Source organism: Talpa occidentalis, unplaced genomic scaffold (assembly GCF_014898055.3).
Source record: "Talpa occidentalis isolate TD23 unplaced genomic scaffold, MPIMG_talOcc4v2.1 talOcc4.14, whole genome shotgun sequence".
NCBI lineage: Eukaryota > Metazoa > Chordata > Mammalia > Eulipotyphla > Talpidae > Talpa > Talpa occidentalis.
This window is the reverse complement of record NW_023601433.1, coordinates 85,174,025-85,192,813: the sequence shown is the minus strand read 5'-3', so window position 1 is coordinate 85,192,813 and position 18,789 is coordinate 85,174,025. Positions and strand designations below refer to the sequence as shown.

The 18,789-nt window shown below is 37.5% G+C and overlaps 1 protein-coding gene across 3 annotated transcripts in view; it reads right to left on the bottom strand.

The window, feature by feature from the left end:
- The window catches only part of ATXN2 (ataxin 2), an 86,945-nt gene that overhangs the window by 26,227 nt on the left and 41,929 nt on the right, over positions 1-18,789 (bottom strand). For all 3 annotated transcript variants that reach the window (XM_037511163.2, XM_037511164.2, XM_054695332.1), the window contains 9 exons: positions 14,484-14,608; positions 11,643-11,734; positions 10,953-11,150; positions 9,377-9,555; positions 7,314-7,523; positions 4,510-4,692; positions 1,510-1,707; positions 728-835; positions 348-418 (listed from right to left, as the gene is read on the bottom strand). In XM_037511163.2, the coding sequence (XP_037367060.1) occupies positions 348-418; positions 728-835; positions 1,510-1,707; positions 4,510-4,692; positions 7,314-7,523; positions 9,377-9,555; positions 10,953-11,150; positions 11,643-11,734; positions 14,484-14,608 (1,364 nt within the window). The remainder of the gene's footprint in view (positions 1-347; positions 419-727; positions 836-1,509; positions 1,708-4,509; positions 4,693-7,313; positions 7,524-9,376; positions 9,556-10,952; positions 11,151-11,642; positions 11,735-14,483; positions 14,609-18,789) is intronic.

Genomic DNA, 18,789 nt, shown 5'->3' with positions numbered 1-18,789 from the left:
AACTACATCTTAGAACACCAGGTACCAATGTATCTTCTACTTACTACATCAGATAATTAATGCGTTGGCCTTCCTCTATTGCCCATTATAGTAATCAAATGAATATCAAATAGTAACTTATGTTATAATAACTTCAAATCTCAGAATCACATTCTCTTCATTGATATATGTATTACTCTTATCAACTCTCATGAATTTAGTTACCCCACCGTAGGAAAAGACAACATTAGCTTTCTACGCACATGGTTCATTATTTCTCTGCATATATGCATTTTTGTAAATGAATGATATAAATTCCTAGTATCTAATTTTTTTAATTCTAATTCATTAGTCAATACAACACTTACCCTAAAATCATTCTTAAATTTCTTTAAATCATCAATCTGTTTTCTATGTTCAGAAACAATCGGTGATATACCTGTAAAATTAAAAACTGTTAGATACAGATTTATTTCTTTAACCTAAGAAATAATCTTTAACCTAAGACTATTTATAATCTTTAACTATAATCTTTAACCTAAGACTTTTAGGGTGGAATCTCAGAAGTGAAATTAAGATCTATTATGGAAATAAAATTTCAATTAATTACAGATTTTGATATTTGTCAAATTATTCATTTAATACGCACAGTACTAAGAAAAAGTGTTGGCCAAATATACTTTGTACTGGGCATGAGATTTGAAATACTCCTTCCTATTTCCACAGTTAAAGACTTGCAAGTTCTAACCTTTATTTTCAGTTTTTGAGAAGCTAGGAGATGACTCATTTGCCTTCATGTTTTCTTTATTGCCTGCAGGAGAGTTCTGTCTCTGATCTTGAAGTCTGGAATCCTTAGCTAGAAAATAATTTTTTATAAAAAATCTAATGTTAGAAGGTGGAAAAGTAAAAGGGGAAATTATTCAACAACTTTGATTTTCTATGTTCATGGAAAAACATTTCCATTAAAGAGAGGTTCTTCTCCTTTGCAGATATATGCAACACCAATTTTATTTATATTAATATTACTACCCAGGAACATTAACCATCTGAATGAGAAATTCAAGACAATATATATGAAATTAGTATTAAATAGCTACATTTATGTAACATTTTATTTATTTATTTATTTATTTGGGGGGGGCATTTATTTTTTATTTATACAATAGCTGGGGGTACAGGCCAGAGGCACTGGAGGGTGAGAGGATTCACCAGAGACAGAGCGGGGAGCAGAACAGGCAGACGGACCGAAAGCACTGCTGAGGGGAACAGCAGGCATGACAAGAGGTCTGCCATGGGAATTGAACCCGCATGTGGGAATCTGGTCAGCCAGGAATCAAACCCGAGCTACAGAAGCTGAGGACAGCTTCAAAGCAAGGCGTTCAACCCGCTGCGCCACCTGGGAGGTCCATTTATGTCAAATTTTAAACATGCACTCAAATACAAACCGATGAATAAAAACAACACAGTATTTCCATATAATGTTAAACTTCACAAACAGCATTATGAATCTGGAAACCCTTTCTTACATACCCTCAATAGATGGGGTAACAGCTCTGTTGGATGCAGGACTGGCAGGTGTAGGAGATGCAGCTGGGACAGGCATGGCAACAGCTTCAGTTGGAATAATACCAGCTTGGGGAGAAGCAAGAACTGGCCCACTAGGAGAATTTCCAATACTGTTCTGTCTGGGCGACCTGGGTCTGTGAGTTTTAGGGGATAATCTCGGAACTAGGAAAAAAGAGAAAAGTTATCCCTTACATTGTCAGCTCAAATGTCACTTCCTCAAAGAGGCTTCTCTGAAGAACTAAGTAAAATCACAATTACTCTTTAGCCCATGACCCTGTTTTCTTTTCCTTTTTCTTTAAAGATTTATTTTATTTATTTATGCATACAAGAGCTGGGGTATAGGCCAGAGGTCTAGGTGAGAGGATTCACCAGAGACATAGTGAGGAGCAGAAAAGGTGGATCTACTGAAACACACTGCTGAGGGGAGCAGTGGGCAAAACAGGAGAGGTCTTTTGAGCCATGCCTGCTGATAGCTTCATAGTGCAGAGACTTAACCCCTTGTGCCACCAGGAGGCCCCGCTGTTTTCTTTTCTAAAGCCTTAGAAATAATAGTGGTGATTACGAATATAAATATCCGAAGAATGACAGCAATTACTAATACCTACAATTCCACGTAGGTTTTCTTCCTAACTAAATGATTAATTATAAAAAGCAGTACAGCTGACTTTGTAAACACAAGTTTGGCCTGCAAAGTGAACTTATACTCAGATTCTTTTTTATCCCCCTGTCAGAGGGTTTTGCATACAGATTCAACCAACCAGGGAAATCAGATAATTGAGGCCATGGATGAGGAACCCACGCTTGTTGAGAACCAACTACAAGTCAATTTCTGACTGTGTGCTGTTGGTTGGGGTGGGGGGTGGGGGGGGAAGAGTTTGTTATACTCTTAACTACTCCACTCCCTACACTGTTCAGGGGTCAACTGTATTTTATTTTTTTATTTCTTTTTTTTAAAAGATTTATTTATTTATTTATTTATTTATACAAGCACTGGGTACAGCCAGAAGCGTGGGAAGGTGAAAGAATTCACCAGAGCCAGAGTGGGAACAGAACAGGCAGACCGACGAAATACACTGCTGAGGGAAGCAACGGGCGCGGCAGGAGGTCTGTCGCGCCATGTGGGACCCTCGCTGGCGGCTGTGGATCGAACCGGGGCTGCAGAGGCTGCGGGCAGCTTCTCAGCCCAGCGCTCAACCGCTGCGCCACCAGGGGAGGCCCTCAACTATATTTTAAATGAAGTTAAGAAACTACATTTCTAAAGCAGAATAAATGCCACTTTAAAAGATAACATTCTCTACTAGAAAGTGATTCTGTTTCTTTTAAAAAAGGTGAGGGGAGGATTCCCTAAGAAGAGATCTATTTGCTCCTCCAAATAATAAATTCAAAACACTTTTAACAGTTTGTAATCAATCCTACTAATCTTTCTTGGAATATCAAGATCCATTCTCCAGTAATTACAAACATTTGGGGACCAATTTAGCAAAAAGCGAAGAAAGGAGGGGTTTATATTTCACAATTTCAAAGTAAGCATCCAATAGGTTTAACAGTCCATAAACCTATTTGTAAACCTGAGGTTCAAAGATTGAGAGAAACTAGTTTAATTTGGTTTACTTTAGTGGTTCTTCACTTTTTAAGTCATAAGGGTCATGGAAGGAAACTACTCTTCAACAACTATCATTTTTCTAATTAGTATAAAGAATAAAACTAATGTATTATGTGTACCTCTACAACTATGTTTTTATTTTTCATATCTAAAGTCATGTTTTTACTCTCAAAATTCATTTTCAGATCACCTGAGATTAATAGTACAACTGACTAATCAAATGACTAATGTAGCATCAACTGAAGAAATAAAGACTTGGAAATTGTATTTCCTTGGTTCGTGAATTTTTTTTTAAAAGATTTTATTTATTTATGCATACAAGAACTGGGGTGTAGGCCAGAGGTGCAGGGGTTGAGAGGATTCACCAGAGACAGAGTGGGGAGCAGAATAGATGGATCTACTGAAATATACTGCTTAGGGGAATAGCAAGCAATACAGAGAGGTCTGCTGTGCCCTTTGGGCTAGCTCCCTGGCTAGGGATTGAACTCATACTGCAGTGGGTGGTGATAACTTGACAGTGCTGAGCCTTTTACCCCTGCACCACCAGGGAGGCCCTCATTGAATTATTATATCCTTATAATTAAAATCCAAAGAAGAAAATAGAAAATGCAAAGGAATTTAGAAAATTACACGTTACATGAAGCTGAGCAGTAGATATCAATTAAAAACATTTAATATAGCTGGGTATATTTTTTGTTTGTTTAAAGATTCCTTTTCTTTTAATGGTTCTATGAATTAAGACAGATCCATGATCCAAAAAACTCAATCACTGTATGTAAAAACTCAGTCACTCTTACAGTTATCATAGAAGGAAAACATTAAGTAGCAAAAACAGACTTAGTCTAATTGTAAAATCCTGTCAGAGTGTATTTTTTACACTTTTACAGCTGCTGGCTGCACATTCCTCAAGCTAGTGACAGATAAACTCCCAACCCCAATGTGTGTTTGATATTCTTTATAATGGAAATCTAGTCAAGAACCAGTGCCATATACAGATGCTAGAGAAACACAAAATAAAGCTGTAAAATGAATCAACAAATAAAGTACTTAAGATAGGAAATACAATCCCTCCAAATGGTGTTATGTGCTCATTTTACTTATAAAACAATAAAGTCATACTTATGAATCTCACCATAAGTCCACAAAGTAGAACAGGCAAAAACTACTTATTCACTGAGAAAATGGAAATTAAGAATAATCACCTGATTTGTTGCAATATATGGTGAATAAATGTAGCCCAGAATATAGGTTTTTAAATTTCTGGACACTTTCCTCAATAGAGCTTGAGCTCAGTTCTTCTGACATCTAGTACAATTATAAAATGAACACTATCATTATGTTCCAAGACAAGCATTACCTACCCCCACTGACCACTGATGACCATGTGCCACCAGCAGGACTGGTTCTTGCTGCTGGAGGAGCAGCTGCTTCACTTGGTGGGGTGTGGGATACAAACTCTAGGCCACTGGAAATGGAACCCCTACCAGCAGAAACTCTGTGATTTCGAGGGTGTCGCTGGGCCTTTGGGGACATCCTTGGAGGTCCTAAAAAAGGAATAGGGAACACCACATAAACGCCACAGTGTACACCAGTACTACTGTCCTGCTAACACACACACACACACACACACACACGCACCCTCCATTCACAGACAGACTCCCTCTGTTTATCCTTGGCTTAAAAAAGGTAATATATATTTTTGGCTGTATTCTTTCAGAATTATTTTGTGGACTGCTATAAAGTTTCATAAATATTGTTTTATTTTTAAAGACAGGGAGGGATGAAGCTGGTGGGAAAAAAAAAAATCAAACAATAAGATGTCATCAACTCCTAAAAGGTTCTTAGCAATTTATTTAATATATCCATTATTTATAATCAATGTTTTTAGACATTATAGCTACATAATTTTTATTCTACCACATGCTTTTCTCCTCAAATTTTCTACAATGTTACTTCTAAAATAAAGGAAAATATTTTTTAAACAAGACTATAAACCTCTATATACCATTATATTGTTGAAAATATATGTACATACCCTTCTTAAGTTTCTCCAGAATCTTAGTTTATCTAACTTTTCTGCCATGGTGATCAAATTTACAACCCATGGTTTAAAACAGTCCTCACCTGTAAGCAGTTTCTCAGAGTTAACAGACTGAGTTGAAAATCCCATTGTTAAGGCCTGACTTGTAAGACTAGAATAAGTGACATTTGGGGAAGAAATTTGCACTATATAAATAATCAAAATACTACATCAATAATCCTGTCACCCCATTAGCAATTTCTATTTCTAAGGAAGTCTGTTGTGTATTCAAACAAAACAATCAAATGAAAACAGTGGACAAAAATGGTTCTCACTACAGAAGCCTGATGATGCTAACCACTCAGGAAAAAAATGTTCAGGTCAAAACCAAGGCTCCCCACTCTCACCTTGCTGCCAAACTCTTTAGAACATCAAATTAATGTGTGTCCTCAGCAGGAATTTAATCATGGATATGATTTTAGAAAGAACACTCATTATATATAATTTTCAAGCTATAAAAATGCAACTTTAATGAGCAAATGAAATTAAAAATTTAACACAAACCATTCATTATCAAAGAATGGTTTAAGAATCGAGTATCTGTATATTTATATACACACACATACATACATATACAATTTTTATCCCTTGACACGAATAATGAAAACAAAGCTAGTTGGCATAACAGAAATCAAATTATAACTTTAGAAAATTCATTCTTTCTGTTAATATAAAATACTTATGGAAGCAAAATACACTGTCAAAAACAAACTTTTGGAGAAACAAATTTTTTAAGTTCACATTTAAAAAAATGCCTCCACATCACCTAATTATATGACCAGAGAACATTTTAACTCAAATTGTCTAAAAAGGTAAAAATGTAGCATCCCTAAATTTGCAAAAGGCATTCTTCTGCATGAACAGTCAAATCCGACCATAAGGAGTCCTTATGTCTTACTGCAGTAAAGATATCCACAATTTTTAACAAATTGAGTTTTATTTAGCATAGTCTGATGAAATGAACACCACTTAATTCAAACAATGGAATTTAACTTTTTATTTAGTGGCCACCATTACAGGTACTTTTGAAAAAGGAAGTCACCTTGAAAATCGTGCAAATTGCTGTTCAAGGTTAGCCAGCAATCAAGATCACATGACCTCTCTGCCTGGAAGGCAACAATTTATTTAAAAGCAGTCAACATAGTTTTTTTTCTCCATGTATGAATTTTATGCCAGAAAACTGTTATTAGTCTCAACATAAGCTATAAAAACTGCAACTTTAATGAAGAAATCAGATTAAAAATTTAACACAAGTACTCTGAAATAGCATCAAAGGACATTATCATTCAGAAGACAGATTTTTAATCGTATACTGCAGTTGAATTGAACTGTGACCTTTTTATAACACATCCATGTAGCTGATATGTAGCTGATATGTTAATGGTAGATTTAGCATTAATCACTGAATGAGAATTACAGAATTTTGTTCTTATATTTGACAAGAGCCAAAAAAAAAAAACTCTAAAAAGACTCAACTTTATAACATGGTTTCTATTAATTTTATCTTAGATGAAAAAATTCGAGATTAAAGTAGACTTCTAGTGTATAAAAAAGTGAAACTAATTTTTTTTCTAATTCTCCAACCATAAACCAAACCCTGTAATGTGATCTAAGGATAGACACACCAGGGAAGTACACAGAGTGTCCCTCTCAGAAAGGACCCCGAAACCACTACCAACAGGTGGGTTCGCTATACCTTGGCCAGAAACTGTAAAATGATAGGTTCTACAGTAAGTATAAATCTAGGTGAAGAAATTTTTTTTTTACCATTAATCACCATAATATACAGTGTAAACTGGGAGAAGAAGGCCCTTGGGAAGACTTTCTGGGGCTACAACGGAGCATCATTACCAGGTAGAGATAAATCCCCACTTTCACAATTCAGGATCGTTTATATAGCTTCACACAGCATTTAAAAATTTCTCTCTTACGAACAAAAAGGTTAATAGAAATAGTTTTAACAAACTAAAGTTAAAACACGGAAATTCTAGGTTATAAAATAATGAAGAGGAAACTATTTTGTAATTATAAACTCACATAGGAGTTAAACAAAGACAAAAACATGAACAAATTGTGGTATTGTACCTTCTGAAGACATGCGTTTAGGCATAGTAGAGACAGGAGCTGGAGAACCATGAGCAGAGGGGTGAGACGGGGGTCTGGATGGCCGCGAGGGGGGCCTGGAGGGCGGCCGTGTAGGGGTGGCTGCCCGAGGTGGAAGAGAGTTGGGACCTGACTGGTAGCGAGAAGGTGGGCGAGAGGAAGGAGATGGGCAAGGCGATGGCCAGGGAACACCTGACAGAACAAATGATATGAAGGAAAGTATAAAAACTAAAGAAAAAAATGAGGGAAAAAAGTAAACAGAAAAAAAAGTAAAATGACAAAAATGATTTCTTGTACATTTTAACCCTTTGAGGACAGTCATTTGATTTGTGATAAGTTTTATCATAACTTAACTGACATTAATTCCCATTTTACTTTAGCCTCCTTAAAATTAAGTCTGTTTAAATGAATACACGTTCCCAAAGGGTTAATTAGGATCTACACATACTACTGAAGAAGACAGTTAAGACTGCCTACTAACCCTGCTTCTATAACTACTTCTCAGTAATCAATTATTAAAAGGAGGACAATATACACTAGATAATTTTACATAATAAATCACAAACTCAGGAATGAAATATTTATTAGTTTTAGCTTTTGAAACATAATGAAAATAAGCAGCAATTAGATCCCAATAAAAATGCTGATTTCTTATAACCATCCATGACTTTCATCTACTTTATACTTGAACAGAAGGTTCAGTTTGAAATCTCATTAGGCAAGTCAATTAAATACAAAACATTACTTCTACTATTACCTGGAGTCACAGGAGTGACAAAAGTTAGTATTAATTGCCTTTTGAAAAAACATTTTAATCTGATCAAATTAGAAAAGGGGGAACCTTCTAAATAATTTATGCAATTAAACACTTTATCTAAATGACTGCTTAATAAATGATGCAACTACATAGCAGTCATCGCCAAGTAAAACTGACACTGCTGGATATGCACAGGTCAAAACACAGCTAACATGTAACATGACATATCACTCACCTTCACCTTAGGAAACAGTCCAGGTCTCCTCTCCACAGGATTCCACACACTTGAGTATCATACATGTCCCAGTCCCCTTTAGGTTTTTTGCTTTGAAATTTCTGCTCATGAACAACTAAATTCTTTACTCAGTGAGCAAAGAAATTTTACCCCCAATACTAAGTATAGAAAATACTCAAGAGTGTTCATTTGGAGAGGAATTCTGGAGAAAGACTCAATGAAAACAAATGAAATTGGAAACTCAGTGTTCTCTATTTTTCTTTCTAGCTTTCCAAATACCTCAAATGGAATCTATCTTTTCTCTACATGGGTAACATAATAATGTCTCCATACTATCTACCACACTGTGGACTAATATCCCTGACTTACAAATGAAAGACCCATGATGTGTGTGATCTATATTCAACCTGAATTAGAGGCAAAGTAGAAAAATACCTTCCTACCAAAGATGCAAGTTTCTTTTACTTAACTTGCTAACCTACAATATCTACCCATACAAAGAGCTATTTTCTTTTCTTGAGGCACACTTCTTTCTTCACCTTCTTAACATGGTTGTTGGTCATGTTTATATTGCGAATTACCTCAATCCTCTCTTGAAGTAAGCAGAAAATATTTAAATATACATTTAATGAAAATAAATCTGCATTAACCACTTATTATTTCACACAAATTACAATTTTCCTTATAACTAAGTCTAAATAATTTTTATCATTCAGTGCTTTTAATACTGAGAACCTACCCCAAGTTTCCAATTTCTTTATATGTGGAATGTTTTTGGCTAAGTGAAAGTCTTTGGTTAAATTTACCACTTTATCTTAATACATGAATATTTCATCATGCTAGATAATGTATATGCAAACAGTTTATGCTGATTTTTAATCATTTTTTAAATTTGATTCCCACAAAGGCAAACTGTAAGTAATTTTGCCTGAAAACTACTTCCCAGAAATCATTAAAGGTGTCTACATTATTAACAATTAAGTAAACATGCAAATATTTAGAAAACTATCTATCTGATGGATGACACTGACAAATTTTGGTCAAAATACTTGCCTCCATTAACTACTCTTTGGTCTGAACCAGAATTCGGGTTGAAATCTGAAGTGTGAGAGGTGGATCTTGATGGCATGGAGCCTGATCCAGGCTGGCCCATACGTGGTGAATTCTGTCTCCCACTTCCCCAGGATATGACTTCTCTATTTCTTTGTCCAGGAGGAATATATTTATTTTCCCTGAAAATGAGAGATACCATAAATCACTTTATTCTAATAGAGGAACCAGATCTATGAAACATACCTAAAAGTAGTTTAGGCATAAGGGAATTCTTGCTAGAAAAAGGTCAAACACTAAACCAAATTGCCTCAGCCTCGCTCTCAGGTACTCCCAATTCTTCCATTTTACTCTGCGTTCCAGTCTCTGGATTTTCCCTTCCCTCAGATTCTCCTCATAAACCCAAAAGTTTGACAAATGTGTATGTTCAGGCTGATCCTACCTAATTCTATCAGCCATGGTCTGTTTTCCTGAAACTTCCTTCTTCCTTGACTTTCTCTACTTTATCTGTGCTCTTATTTTTTCTCAGTGGCTAGTCACTGCTTTGTCATGGCTTCATTATCATCAATACTGACAAATCCCTAATCCCCCCAGCCAGTCCATCTCAGTATCTCTTAGTGAGCACTGTCATTCAGATAACCAGACCCTAAGTGGTAAGTGCCTTAGAGAGAGGTTGTAAATCTTACCCTTCCAGATATGTAGGTGTTTCTCACTGTGTGAATAAATGAAAGCCCTCCAAATCCTCCAAAGCAATTGCACAAATGAACTCACTGTATCCCCCTTAAACTTGCTCCATGTTTTCTGTCTCCATTACTGGTACAATCATCAATCCAGTTAGTTATCAATTAAACCTGAGTAACCCCTGGTTTTTCTAAACCAGGTCTAGCTGGTTACCAAGTTCTCACATTTGAACTATTTCAATACACTAACTGATCTCCACATTCCAGTCAGCTCTCAATGTCCCAAAGTTTGTTCATACTATGCCCTGCCTACAGGATGCTCTTGAACATGGCAAGCCCAGTCCTTCGCTGCACACCTTACTGCCATCCACTGCTCCCCAACACACCCTTTATTCAAGGCATATGAAACATGCAGCCTGAGTTGGTTGGGCTCTTTTTACCACGTGAGGTCCTTTCTCCACATGAAGAATTCTTCTCCTTGAGTATCAGATAGACCTATTATTCTATCACAAAACAACATCTCCTCTGGGATGCTTTTTCTAACCCCAGAGTATGCTAGATCCTCCTCACTCTGGAGTTCCCAGTACTCTGAACATACTTCTAATGCAATAAATCAGAGTGCGCTTAGGGTGTTGTATGCATTCTCCATCTGATCATTATATTTTAAGAAACTCTTCCAGACCTTCACTTGTTCATCCCTGTGTATCTAACGCTTGGCTCCCCAAGTGTTCACATGCAAAAAATATTTTCTAAGTTTCCCTTCTCTAACACACTCCTAAATCAGTTCCATCTGCATTCTCTTCCTAGCTACATTAAAAGATGAAATATAACAATACACTTTCTCGCACAGACCTTGAGTTGTGTATCCAAAATACTGCATCATGATTTCCTTTAAATACCTAGTGTTTATGCTGTGGCCCTCACGTTCACTGGAATTTCTCTGAACTGCTGTATATTTTTCTTCTTCGGTCCTATCATCATTTTCCAGGGCCACCCTGGCTTTGTACTGGGCACTTGATTCAATTTCTTCGGCTAACTGATTTGCTCTTGCTTCTCGTTTTAAAAATTCTTCTGAGTTATCCTTCTCTAAGGGCACCCTGAAACATGACGAAAACAAAAAGCAGATTAAGTATTCTGAAAGTCACATTATTCTTAAACACACATTCTGAAAGAATTCTAAAAGACACGTATCTGTCACGACCAATTATTAAGAGACTTTAGAATCTGAAATCTAGTAAAACTGTAAAGAGTTACAATTGATCTTTTTATTTATGGATCAACATTTGACTTTTTTTCCCGTGACCTTTTCCCTGAGGGAATACATTTCCTAAAACAGTTAAAATGACTATTTCCCCATAATCACTACACTTGCAAATTTAGTTTTTACAACTTAAAAACAGAATGTCTAAATTTAGAGCATAAAATTAGGGTATAGGTAAACTGTATTTATTCCCTAAGTAGTAACAGAATTACTTTCCCATCACTGTTTGACTTAAAAATCCAACAGAAACACTTTTCCAGCATCATAATTTAAGTTGATAAAAATCAAGATGAATACACTAAAATAAAAGCAAACTTTTAAAACTTACGTATATGAAGATAAACTGCTATCATATGTAGACACTACACCATAATTTTCTTCATTATATCGAAACATATCATTAGGATCCCATCCATTCGACTAGAAGAAAATGAAGTTCATTTTTCAAAATGGCAAAGTACTTATCTTCTTTAATTCACGCAAAACATATTAACAACATCATACTATACTAGTGAACAAAAGTCCTTTAAAAATGTTTTAAGGAAAAGTTTTTCTTCCATGTATTTGGTAAATAACACAAAATAATTATAATGAGGTTTTTAGTAAAAATTCAATTATTTTAGTTTACTTCATAAAATAAAAACCTTTAGATGTTCATTTTTTCTCCCTAACAGACACCTTTCCACAGGGTATTTACCTAAAACCTTTGACTGATCATTAGGCCTGCGTGCAACAAGGGTGCATCCTGCAGTCAAACATGTCTTCCATGTTTGAGGGGAAAAGAGGAAAGAAGGTGCTAAAGCATTCCCTGCTTCATGGCCATGTCAGGTGCGAGCTTGGTACTAGATCCCTGCCCTTCCTCCTGGGCACCCCCAAAGAGAAGGCAGCATGAGTGTAACAATTACTAGACAAGGTCACAAGAGCTGGGGTTTAGAACTGGTTTTTCCATTAACAGTTGTGGGTCCTCTGCAAGAACAATTCTGGGCCTGGGTGCCCTAACATGTAACTTAATGTAGATAGCTCCACAAATCTGTGAGAAAATTACTACTCTCTAAAACTACCCTGCATTCCTTAATCTGTAATAATCAATTGGGGCATAGGCTGGAAGAATCTTCACCAGTGAGTATAAATGTCTGTGTAATTTCTCTAATCCTCTCTCTTTTAAAGCATGACTTGTGGAATGAGGCAAAAATCAGCGCATTATTGTCATCCTGACACTGCATCATCTCCTGTCCACCATACAATGAACCTTACTTCTAAGGTGTCAGTCATCAACTTTGGGTCCTTCTGAGAGCTAGATAAGACTATAACGTAATTCCACCAGTAAAGCAACTCCACAGACTTAACTCCACAAGAAATCAGTTACCTATGCAGGCTTTACACTCATTATGTAAAAAGTCATAATCATGCAGAAAGATATCTAGCAAAAAGTCAGTCTTCCAAATCAAGTGTGCAAAGATAACCACTATTAAAATCTCCTTCAGCACAGCTCCAGACAGTGTCCATGCATATATAATAATATGATCATTATGATCAGTTCTCAAATAGGGTCTTGTTCTGCACCTTGCTTTTTCTTTTATGGACATCTTCCCATATTAGAACACTGTTCTTTTTAGTAGACACATAGTATTTCCACTGAATGCAAGTACAATAAATCTATTTAATTGTACTTGGCCTACTGATGGACAGTTAAGATGCTTCCAACTATCAGAAAAACGTTGTAACAAATATCTTCACACATAATTATCTGCATGTCCTGTGGCTACATCAGGACAAAGTAAATTTTCATAGGTAGAAATGCTGAATCAAAGTGTGTTTTAAATTTTGATAAACATTGCCAGAATTCTTTTTATAAGACATATCAGGGCCTCCCTGGTGGCGCAGCAGTTGAGCGCTGGGTTGCGAAGCTGCCCGCGGCCTCTGCGCCGCCGGTTCGATTCCCGGCTGCTCCCCGGCCACCAGAGGAGGGTCCCACATGGCGCGCAGACCTCTCCTGCCGCCCGCTGCTCCCCTCAGCAGTGTACTTCGGTCCTTCTGCCTGCTCTGCTCCCCGCTCTGGCTCTGGTGAATTCTCTCACCCTCCCGCGCTTCTGACTGTACCCAGTGCATGTATAAACGAAAGGAAGGAAGGAAGGAAGGAAGGAAGGAAGGAAGGAAGGAAGAAAGAAAACATGCCTCTATTAAAAAAAAAAAAAAAAAAAAAAAAAAAAAAAAGACATATCAATATATCCACCTCACTATCAGTGAGAAATGAATGCTCATCTTTCCATATCCTATACACAGTGTGGTATAGACCTGACAATCTCCACACTGGGTTACATATGACTCTTTGAAATCTAAGAATGATAATTTACATATGTATTTCTAGTTTAATTGGACAATGACTTATACATCAAATGCAGACTTGTTATAAAGATTTTTCTGTAATAGTCAATGGAAAATTCCTTATCCATTTAAAATTTGCAATGAAAGCGCTCATTTTTGACACAAGATTTTGCTTTTTATACCTCTACATTTTAGAAACATTAATTTATAGAATCCTAACAGTAGTAAGGACTTAATTTATAGAAGATGTATTCTAGGGAGAGCGAAAATGTAACAGACGCCAAGAGCTCTAATGCAACCTAACCATGTATCTTAACAGTGAGTCTCTTCAGGCCCTAAGCCTAGAAGTAACACTTTGGTTCATCTCCAGGTGAAGTCAACAGAGCACAAGCAGCCTTCCCTGGGCCATCGCAGCATTCTGCAGCGCATTCAAAGCAAAACATGCTGGCATCCCAGTTTCCAATTTCAGTAAGTTGCTTATTATGACTTAGTTCTTAAAGCACAGAAACAGTTCAGAAGCATCCTAGAGAAATACTTTCCTTACCAATACGAAGTCTCTACTTACACAATGAAATTTGCTTTAAATGTATTTACAATATTTATTTATTTATACAAGCACTGGGTACAGTCAGAAGCATGGGAGGGTGAGAGAATTCACCAGAGCCAGAGCGGGGAGCAGAGCAGGCAGAAGGACCGAAGTACACTGCTGAGGGGAGCAGCGGGCAGCAGGAGAGGTCTGCGTGCCAATGTATTTACAATAACAAAAACATACTTAAAACCAAGTGACAGGATGTTCTAACACATGACTTTACAGTCTGATACTAATTAATAAGATTTTACTTACTACATCATTTTCTAAAGCCTCCAGCTCCTCGTTGGCAGTCAGTTCACCTGAATCCCACGGCTCCAGGTCCTTCTCTTTGTGTTCACCATTCACTTTAGCACTAATAGCAGAGTCAGTAAAAGCATCTGCAGAGAATGGTTTTGGTGAAAAGATCATACAACCAGACAATGGACTACACTAACACGCATATCAATCATCAACAAAGATGTATGCTAAAAAAGAATTATGAAAAGGGAATTTCGAAAATAGAATAACATCCATTAATAGTATGCTTTCAGATGTGTATCACTTGATACACTAACCTTCAAAAAATTTTAGTAAATGGCATCATATGATTATTAATAGATATGCCCTTCCCAAGTAATTTTAAGCTACATAAAATGTAGTTTAAAATATTCACACAATTCATTGAATTATACTGAGAACAATTATGTTGTGCTTCAGAAATGACCCAGAAAATGTCTGTTGATTCATCTGAAACAAGATTTGTTGTTTAATGGATCCACTAACTAGATGTGCCCTCAGGGTTCGCACAGTCAAACGTATGCAGACCTCTTTAAATTTTCTTTAAAAAAAAAAAAAAATTATTTATTAATGCATATGAGAACTGGGGTGCAGGCCAGAGGTGCAGGGAGGGGGTGAGAGGACTCAAAAGACACAGAGTGGGGAGCAGAACAGGCAGATCTACCGAAATATACTACTGAGGGGAGCAGTGGACGAGTCAGGAGAGGTCTGCAGCGCCATGTGGGGTGCTCCCTGGCCAGCTGGGGATCAAACTTGTGCTGCAGAGGCCGCAGCAGACAGCTTTACAGTGCTGTGCTTTTAACCCCTTGTGCCACCAGGGAGGCCCGTCTTTAAATTTTCTGAATCACTTCTATGTGCAGGGGTATCTTAACACTCTTGCCATTAGTACCAGAAGTCATTCCGAATGACCTACTCCTTTACAACACACTTTCCTACAGCCATTTTGTTACAAAGTTCAGACCTTACAGTGTTAACTGCCCACAGAAACTTCAGGTGGCAGTACAACCTGGATATCCTATTAACACTTTGTCACTCATTTGTGTCCTTTCCTCCTCTACTAATGTTATGGAGAGCAACACAGCATCAGTTAACATTCAGAAACTAGCTCATAGACTTCATCCAGCAAAGGAAATTTTTCTATAATTGGGAGTTAGAATCCAGCTAAATAAAGGCCCACTTAGGCAATGATAGTGTTAGGAAATGCTCTGGAGATATACAGGCTTGCAGTAAGTAGCTGGACTCATGGGCTAGCACCTTACATGGGACTAGGAAGGAATGCCTCTGCTGATCTGGTTCTGCTAGAGTACAGGCTCCTTGCCACCGTGCCTCAGCCTCACTGCAAGCAGCCACAAAAAAGGACGAGGAAGAGAAACATGAACAGCTTTGTCTTCTTCAAAAGAGACAACTCTACAGGATTTTTTTATTTGGTACTGCTTCTGTGACAGTCATCCTCTCCCTAGTTGTCAAGGTGATGACAAAACAAGAAATTCAAGCCAGCAAATACATACATGGCACCAGAAGTTTAGCCAGAACTTGCTTCCTTTCATCCCAAACTAGGTGTGGATAGGTGTGCATGTGCACGCACACTAGGGAATAAAAGCATAATTGCACCTATGGGCTTAGCAGTAAAGCAATTAGTATAGTATTATTAATGAGTATTAATTTTGTTATTAAGCAAAACTTAAAAAGAAGCTCCAAACAGGAGCCAATGTAAAAAAGCAAGCATCTACAACTTCACTGAAACCGGTTTTCCTATACCATTTTGGTTGCATTAAAAGGTCATTATTAAGCAGTCTATTCTTTTCAATACTTCTATATTAATTTTAAACCTTATATTAACAAGACCAACCTTATAAAGGAGTCAACTATTCACATATTGCTACGTAGCCTTATGGTTTTCTTTCTTTCTTTTTTTTAAGATTTATTTATTTATACAAGAACCAGGGTATAGGCCAGATGCGCGGGAGGGTGAGAGGATTCACCAGAGACAGAGTGGGGAACAGAACAGGCAGAATGACTAAGCACACTGCTGAGGGGAGCAGTGGGCGAGACAGGAGAGGTCTGATGCATCGTGTGGGATTCTCGCTGGCCAGCTGGGATGGAACCCCGTGCTGCAGAGGCTGCGGACTGCTTCACAGTGCGGTGCTCAACCGCCTGCGCCACCAGGTAGGTCCTATGGTTTTCTTTCAAAGAAGAAATGAGGGAAAGGAATACACTAAAGTATGTTTCTATTAATAAGGAATGATATTTCCTGATCTTAAAATTTCCACAAAAGAAAAGCTCTTGTAAAAGGTAAGTAAAGAGTTACTTTACTTGTGAAAAATGTGCAGAAATGGAGTCAGCACAAAATGAGGCTATAGCGTCAAGATGCTAGGGGAAAGCCTGGTCATAAACACTGTGTTTCAGATCAAGACTGTATCACTGGCAAGAAGACAGGCTGACCTGGATACTCCTCCTACACTGCTACCATCACCCACTACTGCAAATTCTGAAAACGCTAGTAGCTATTTTATTAACAATCATGTTTGGATTTAAAAACCCACTATTGGTATTAAATGGTACAATGTTGTAGCAGGAATTTCAGCAAAGTTTAAAAAATGAATTGGCTATAATCTCATTGTAATTGTGGGAATGTGCATGCAACTTTTCTAATGCCATAAGTCAGTGCCTATTAATATCCCAGTGCATATTATCCTCTATGGTAAGAAGAAAAGGCACTATAAAAGCAAAATACAAGAATACAAAGTGGCTGTTGGAAAATGTTATCTTTTTCTGAAAGAACCATTATAGGAAGAAAAAAAGAAAACCAGTACAATTTAACAGATGGAAGATTTAAAATCTTTGTTATTCCTTCCCTGCCTTATATCCAACTTATAAAAACCCCTAAATTAGAGGAAAAAAAGGTACGAGATTATATCACCACTGCCCCAGCTAGCCCTCCTGTGACACCCCACACCAGTGAACACTCAAAATCTCTTCCTTCTGATTCAGGGCAGAAACCAATGGTTCTGCACTGGTAGCGCCACCTGGTGGTGATCAAAAATAAATAGGCACTTTCTCTGAAACACTCCTCAGTCTCAAAATCCAGAAAACTGGACCTGTGCTCTGCTCAACATTTGCTCTATCACCCTTTAATCAATTATGACTGAAAACTCACTCAAAACTGTCTAAGAATTTTTTAGAGGATCAGAATAGTGGTGACAGAAATAAAACTGTTTCCAATGCCACCATAACTAATACAAGTTTATTAAAACTACAAATGACATAAAACTAGACAAAATTTTGAAATTGCTAACAGACTTAAAATCAGAAACCCTCAAATGTGCTTCGACAAGCTTTTACTCAAATCCTCAGGTACCCTTTTGATTGCTCTATTAAATCTGCTTTTATTCTTGAACACCGAAACTTTATTTTTTTAAAGATTTTTATTTATGTATGTATACAAGAACTGGGGTGTAGGCCAGAGGTGCGGGGAGTGAGCGGATTCACCAGGGACAGACCAGGGAGCAGAACCGGCAAATATACTGAAATACACTGGTGAGGGGAGCAGCAGGTGAAACAGGAAAGGTCTGCTATACCATGTGGGTTAGCTCCCTGGCTGGGGATGGAACTCATGCACTGGTGACAGTTTGACAGCTCTTGACCCCTACACCAGGGAGGCCCAACATTGAAACTTTAAGAAAATTTATTTCAATAATATTGTTTTTAGGGCCTCCCTGGTGGTGCAAGGGGTTAAGCACAGAGCTATGAAGCTATCCGCAGCCTCTGCAGCATGAGTTCAATCCCTGACGGGCCAGGGAGCTACCCGCAAAGTTCTGGGGAACAAAAAAGGCTGTGGCTTTAAAAGTGACTGCTGCTTGTGTTTCTGAAGGCCTAAATCAGCCATCAAGTAAGGGAGAAGTAAAGGGGCTCTAAAACGGACTAGAGGAGCAATAAAAATGAGATGTTTTTCTGAATTGTACCATCTAGGCTCCCCTGGGGAAACAGAATTTGGACCTAGAAGGGAGATTTTATACTGATTTTACTTGGATTTTTATGCTATTAGCATATTCTAAACCATGTCATACAGATGAAATTAGAGAATAACAAAGAAACAAGGCAGGGATAATGACTGTAGTAACGGGCCAGGGAGTGTGGCCAGGAACACCAAACCCAGAGGAGAAATGGAGACACTGTCCTCAAGTAGGAAGGGATAAAAAAGGAGGAAAGGAGAACCACAGAGAGAAGGGGTACAAAGAGCTTGCAGATTGGGGATTATTAACCATTTTTCTTTGCCCCGCTG